General features: G+C 49.6%; 2 protein-coding genes across 2 annotated transcripts; one reads left to right on the plus strand and one right to left on the minus strand.

Moving 5' to 3' along the window:
- The first annotated feature begins 1,532 nt into the window (after positions 1 to 1,532).
- Positions 1,533 to 4,266, plus strand: LOC119095808 (thioredoxin, mitochondrial-like). Its single transcript, XM_037218662.1, has 3 exons — positions 1,533 to 1,801; positions 2,978 to 3,101; positions 3,864 to 4,266. The coding sequence occupies exons 1-3, from the start codon at positions 1,602 to 1,604 to the stop codon at positions 3,978 to 3,980; spliced, it is 441 nt and encodes a 146-aa protein (XP_037074557.1). The 5' UTR covers positions 1,533 to 1,601; the 3' UTR covers positions 3,981 to 4,266.
- Positions 4,267 to 5,988: 1,722 nt separating this feature from the next.
- LOC119095190 (histone H1.M6.1-like) lies at positions 5,989 to 6,333 on the minus strand. The gene has a single exon (XM_037218064.1). The coding sequence runs from the start codon at positions 6,331 to 6,333 to the stop codon at positions 5,989 to 5,991; it is 345 nt and encodes a 114-aa protein (XP_037073959.1).
- Between the last annotated feature and the right edge of the window lie 394 nt (positions 6,334 to 6,727).

Here is a 6,727-nt window from a genome sequence, read left to right on the forward strand (position 1 = left end):
TGCCTTGGTGCAGAGAGGGAAGAGGTCAGGAACATGGGGTTGGGTATAAAGCTAAGCATGGGAGGAAGCATATGGCATGCACAGGGTCAAGTCCATACCCTGCACAGGGATAGGATGCAGAAAACAATCAGCCATGTCAATCCCATGTGAAGGGGGAGATGCAAGGGAACACAGGGTAAGGCATATCACCCTGAGGCAAGGGTGCTTAAATAAGCACCAGGCCATGCCCTGTGAAGAGGATACAGATAAAAATCACAGGTAGTTGATTCTACTGGAAAGGCAGGGATGTCCAGAGTGAGCCACAGTGTAGGGATGCAGGGAAGTCAGAGCTTGGTATATATTAAATATTGGGCAAATGTTGGGAAGTGTTAGAAAATGTGCTAGCTTGATCAGTTTGACACAGCAGGTGACAAACACAGTGAGATAATACTGGAGAAATACCCTTATTCCTTAAAGAAGAACCAGGATGGAGGTAGAGAAGGCAGAAGTGATGACAGGAGATATAGGTGTATTCATATTTTGAAAACATGCCTTTATGAATGACAGAACTGAACAAAACTAATCTAATCTCTGGGTTTTTATCCAAGGAATTAGACTAATGCTACTGCATATGCAATGAACATTATCTATGTGAATAATGTTCCTAGTTTACACAATTAACAGCAAACATGGTCAGGCTTAAATTCACTGCACACAACCCTATGCAACACTTATCAATATCTAATCCACCACAGTACACACTGCTCTGCCAACAAATAGTCACACTTACTGAGCATCAACAAAGAATGACATCAGCCTAATGAGCATGTCACTGTCCCCCTGCAATTCCAACTGCTTCCTTCAGTTGATGCCATGTTTTGACATTCTTTCCAAGGAGAATATCCAAAGGCAACATGTTTTTTTCTCAGCATGGCACTCTCGTTTGTATCGTTATTTGTCTCAATGGTAGCATTTTTCATTCCTGACATGATAACTTATTTATTCCATTGGCAAAATTCGAGCAGCTGCGAGCTGGGCTGACCAAATTAATAAAACTTCACCTAGCTCACGCAATTACAGTCTGCTGCACACCAAGTGAGCTGAACTGAGAGAAAAGGACGCCTAAGCGGCACCGTCAGTATATTTACAAGCGGCTAGTCAATGATCAACTGACAATAACATTTCGTTTTAAAGCCATCCTGAGTGGGTAATATCAAGAATTCATCGAGTTGAACTTTGTTTTACAAGGTCATGCAAAATAAGGTATTGATGTCAATTGATGACGTCTAAATATTTTGTTTCTAAATTTTAAAAAAAAATTCGAATGTGCTATAAAATTTCAAGAATTATATCAACAAAAAAAATCTTTAAAATTTTTGAGTAAGCTATTTGAACTATATAATCTTCAGTTTTAAGGTCATTGTAGTATATGACGTCAGAACATTGCCATAGTTCTCTGTATTTTTCAGGCAATTCTGGCGCAGTAGTTGCAAAGTTCGTGAGCGCTCTTAGAATCGGGAAGATTGCGAATTGTTAAGAAGAGTACTGCGGGTTATTCGCGCGGGAGCAGGCGCTGCGTGAGGTCGTTGAACACTTCTGTTGCGTAACTCCTTGCTTTTAATATGATACTGCTGGGTTCGAAAGCCTCACAGCTGGTCCAGTGCGCTTTGCGACTGTCCCGTCCAAGCATGCTTGGTTCAGCAGTGAGCAAATTCCACGGGTCAAGCTGCAGGCAAGACATCTTCAACATTCAGGACAAGGATGACTTCGAAGAGCGTGTACTCAAGAGCGGCAAGCCAGTTCTAATTGATTTCCATGCAAAGTAAGATCTTAGCTGGAATCCGTTAGTGTTTGTGTCATGTTTGGTGCAGCAGCATGCAAGATAAGATGTACAAAACTTGTCATTTTTTCCCACCTACATCTGTGGTTTGTGTTTATTGTAGTGAGCTAGGTTTTCCTTTTTAGGCTGCATGCTTGGTGCTCAATATGTCTCACATTATCAGCAAGTGCTGCAGTGAAATCCTTACCAGTTTAGGAGGATGGCCATACCATTATAGCATATACCAGGTTGTGCTACAACTTAGGCCATTGGGACATAAGATTTTTGAACAGGAGTCTGGTGAAATGAGCTGATAAAATTATTCACCATTCTGACATTGGCCCCTGATCTATGACTATTCTAATTTTGAATGCATCTCATGTTAATAAAGATGGGTTTTATTCATGGTCTCTGACAACCACAAGCTGCTTGTGGTGGTCAGTGTCACATTTTTCTGTTGTTGTTCAGGCTTAAAGAACAGAGGTATTTTCTGACGAAAAATGCATTTAAAACCTGCAGCCTAACACAAACTGCATGCAATTTCTTAAGAATGCATAAATTGTTTGTTACCCTGGATGTCTTTTTTGGGCCAATGATAATTGTTATGCCATTGCAGGAGTATGAAAAAATGAGACAGCCCCTAACTGTCTCAAAATTTGATATTGCCCTTTTGGACGCTGACTGGAAATAAATGACTGAAGCAGACTTCCACTGCCCTTGTGTCATTAGATGTGCCTTATAAAAATTGATGGCATCAAAGGAATGATGGCTGGGTGTTCCATTTGGAAAACTGACATCAAATAAATAGGTGTATCGTGATGTTTGATGCTATTGTGTTCTTTAGTGATCTTGAGATGATGTTCACAAATAACTGAAACCACTTGTTTGGCAGTTGCACTCTCATTTGATCACTTCTTCAAAGCTATGCCATCCTGTATTTTTATTCTCTCAAGGTCAATAGACATCACACAAGCTAATGATATTAACCATGCAGGCAAATCATGGCTGTCTGGAGTGTGGAATGATATATGTAGGCTAGGTTTCTGCACTCCAGGTTTCTAAGACCACATCTCTATTCAATAAGTTCAACTTGTTATAGGGTAAACCTAGGAGCATCTTTGGATGTTTTGTCTGTTTGAGTGTTTTATTCTCTGACACTAAATGCATGTCTCTCCAAAGGTGGTGTAATCCCTGCAAGCAGCTGACCCCGAGGCTGGAGGAGGCCCTGCAGCAGTTCAAAGATGATGTTCACCTGGCAAAGGTGGACATTGATGACAATGATGATCTGGCAATGGATTATCAGGTGGGAATGATGACCTGGCAATGGATTATCATGTGGGAATGATGACCTGGCAATGGATTATCAGGTGGGAATGATGACCTGACAAAGGATTATCAGATTGGAATGATGACCTGGCAATGGATTATCAGGTCAGAAAAATGGTCTTGCTCATTTGCTCAGTTCTTGATCAGAACATCTTGGGCTTTTACTTGCCCTACACTCCTGCAGTCTCCAATGGTCCACTTCTACTAACACCAGCCTGGTAGTTGCTTGGCCAAGCAAGAAAGAGTTGCTTGGTGGCTGGTGAGCTGACACTGCTTCCCACTGCCTTGCTGATGTGTGAAATGCAATACAGTGGACATCACACAAGCACACATGTTGCATGCACACATGCGCACACCCTTATTCATGCCATCTTGTATGAAAAGTGAGCATGATGTGCACCACCTGCCTGCCCACATGACATGCATGCACACATGCATGCATTCATGTAGGCAGGCAGGCAGTGGTGAGGTTATGTGGTACATTGGTCATGTATCATTTGTATTATAATGTTTTAAAGATGGAAAGCACAAAAGGACATTAGTGCATGTTGTCTTGAAGGAGGGATAACTTATGATGGAAGTATTGGTACTTACCATTGCATATTACTTGGCCCTTACATTTACACTATGGCACTTCCAACACAAAAGGCTGCAAAGCATTGGTCGACCTGCCCTCCATGTTGCCAGATGCCATACTGTCATAGATCATGTCATTTCACGTCATACCTGGTGTTGCCAGGTGAGCGCCGTGCCTGTGGTATTCGCCATCAAGGGTGGCAAGGTGGCCGACAAGTTCATCGGCCTTCAGGACTCCGACCGGATCACCTCCTTCATCCGCGGGCTGGTCGACAAGTAACTGGCGTCGCCCGCCTGACGTCATACGTGACGTCACCGTGACGTCACCGCGGCGGCGTGTGAGATGCGGGTACCCGGGTGGCATTGGTAGGACGGCTGGCTGAGGGACGCCGACGCTGCCGTTCTCGGCGATCTGGATGCCGATGCCTGACTGAGTGAGACGATGTACCCTGCGGGGAGCGTGTGTTGCCGGCGTCCCTCGTCACGTCGCGAAGCGAGGGCGCGTGTAGGCTGCGGGTGATTGGTAGAAGTGACGGAATGACGGAGTGACGCGTCACGGACGGCGGCGGGGGCGCGTCACGTGGTGCGCACGGCGGCGTCACGTCGGCGGGGGGACTTTACACAGTTGACGTGGTAGTCCCCGGTTGACCACGCGATGCGGTGGCCTGGCCGGCCCGCGCATGCGCTGGTGGACGGGCGTGCTGTCGTCGAGCCGCCGCCGCCGTCTGGCGAACGTCTCCCACTCAGGACCACGGACGAGCTTGGCGCGGCCGCGGCTCTGGCTTTGGTCGTGCTCCGGCGCGGGCCGCCCCGCGGCTTTGGCTGCCTGCTGGTGCGCTGCGAGTGTCGGGGCTGGACGGAGCGGCGGGCGGGTCTCGCTCGCGCACTCTCTGGGCCTCCCGGGCCGTGTCGCCGCGGCGGGACGTGCGGTGCGCCGCGGTGCCGCCTGTTCTGGCCCCCGATGCTTCGACGGCCGATCGCAGGCTAGAATAGAGCCGGGCGGTGGTGGATACCTGCATGTTGATGTGGCCGGCTGTTGCGTATGTGTTAACGTGCGAGGATGCTGTGTCCGGAGTGGTGATCGTCCTTTTGGGGACAATATAACCGGCGAGGACACTCCGGCCTGGTGCTCGTGTTATCAACTGCCGGCAGGTGCCGAGTGAGGTGGCACTGGGCGGTCGTCTGAGCTGTACTGAAGTGGGCTGGAGTGAATGATGTGGCGGAGGTGTCGTGCGGCCAAATCAAAATGGCCGCAAGGACGCCTCCACGGCTTAGATAATGGCGGGCGATGTATGCAGGCATGGTGTGCTATAGAAGCGCTGTCTGAAGCTCCCGAAACTTGAATACTTTCCCATTGCAATCGTTCGGATCAGTGGTGCTCAACTCATTCGATACGATGGATACAAATATTCAAGCTTGATCCGACAGGCCGCAAGGAATCGATTGGTGTCCGTCAGTTGATCCGACTTCCATCGGGACTATGCTGCCATCTGTAGCGAAGTTCATACGATACTAGCGCCACCATGATCGGTTTTCGGCACGGACGAGGCCGTGCAGTGCGAAATCGCCCACTGACATCCATGACTAAAAACCTGACTTCCCCATCTTTCCGCTCCAAGACCTGTTGGAACCATTGCGAAATTTTCGTAAGTTTTAATTTGTGGACCTCCGTCCCAGGGCCGGTAGCCCGCTTGATACAATGGCGTATCGCCTTCTGACCCGCGAAAAAACTTCGATTTCTATGTAGGTTGATGAGATTGGCGGGCAGCACCAACTAGAGATCATTGTGCTCGTTTTCCCACAAGAGCGCTAGCATTTCGCGACGGTGCCCGGTCAGCGCTATTTTCTGCGCAGGTTTGGCAATCCAAGGATTACCGCTAAGTTTCACGCCGACCTGAAATGGGTACCATTCGCAATGGAGCTTAATTCTTCGAATCGGCCATGCTGGATGACGGCTCACCATGCTCATACATGCCATCCACATGCACATACTTTCGTCGGGATTCTTCACTCACGCACTCCTCGACGCCAACTGCAAAACAGGCAGCACGCTTCATTTTTTATTACGTATGACTCATGTATGACAGATGACTTTCTGTCTTTATTTGAATGACAAAGTGATCCGCCACTTTCTGCGCCGCTAGATGAGATCCGCACCTACATCGGCAAACGCCGCGCCAGAGCTCCCTGACGGACGTGCCACGCTATATCAAACCATGATCAACACAAGCCGGATGATATATACACTGATCTTTGACTTTGTACACTTCTCACGCACCCGCGCGCGCTTACGCCTTCTTCGCTGCCTTCTTGGGGCTCTTCTTCTTCGCCGGAGCCTTCTTGGCGGCGGGCTTCTTCGGGGTTTTCTTGACCTTCTTGGGAGACTTCGCCTTCTTGGCGGCGGCCGGTGCAGCTTTCTTCTTCGGCGTCTTTCGCCTTCTTGACCTTCTTTCACGGCCGCCTTCTTGGCCGGCGACTTGACCTTCTTGGGCTTGGGCGCGGCGGCTGCGGGCTCCGGCCTTCTCCTTGGAAGCCAGGCGGTACCGGCCGGAAAGCAGACGGGCCTCGGCTTGACCCTTGGGCCGGGTTAGCTTGCCGGAGGCGAGACCGGCCTCGAAGGCGCGCCGCAGCATGTGCCGCAAACATCACCGGCTGCACCTTGTACTGCGCCAGAATGTACTTCTTGATTGCCATCACTGAGACGCCCTGGGATCCTTCTCGGCAGAGATCGCCTTGGCGATCATCTCCACGTGGGCGGGTGTGACGGCTTGCTGGCCTTCTTCTTCGCACCTCCCTCCTTGGCTTGCGTCCCTTCTTCGCGGGTGTCACCACGGGAGCAGCGGCGTCGTCAGCCATCGTTGCGAACGGAACGCGCGGTCACCCCTCCGCTGCTGCCAAACTACGTTTACGCCGCCGAGCGAGCGTTCGCCCTTATATAAACTCTCCGACGACCGTACCGTACGCCATTCGATCGCGGGCGGCTTGGCCCCGACCAGCTGAGCGGGCCGCCGTGCGATTGTGGTTTGT

This window comes from Pollicipes pollicipes, unplaced genomic scaffold (genome assembly GCF_011947565.3).
Source record: "Pollicipes pollicipes isolate AB1234 unplaced genomic scaffold, Ppol_2.1 Scaffold_4219;HRSCAF=4965_pilon_pilon_pilon, whole genome shotgun sequence".
NCBI lineage: Eukaryota > Metazoa > Arthropoda > Thecostraca > Pollicipedomorpha > Pollicipedidae > Pollicipes > Pollicipes pollicipes.

Coding starts and splice junctions, on each gene's coding strand:
- LOC119095808 (XM_037218662.1), top strand. CDS start 1,602: ATGATACTGCTGGGTTCGAAAGCCTCACAGCTGGTCCAGTGCGCTTTG. Junction 1,802..2,977: donor CTAATTGATTTCCATGCAAA/GTAAGATCTTAG, acceptor GTCTCTCCAAAG/GTGGTGTAATCCCTGCAAGC. Junction 3,102..3,863: donor ATCTGGCAATGGATTATCAG/GTGGGAATGATG, acceptor TGGTGTTGCCAG/GTGAGCGCCGTGCCTGTGGT.
- LOC119095190 (XM_037218064.1), bottom strand. CDS start 6,333: ATGCTGCGGCGCGCCTTCGAGGCCGGTCTCGCCTCCGGCAAGCTAACC.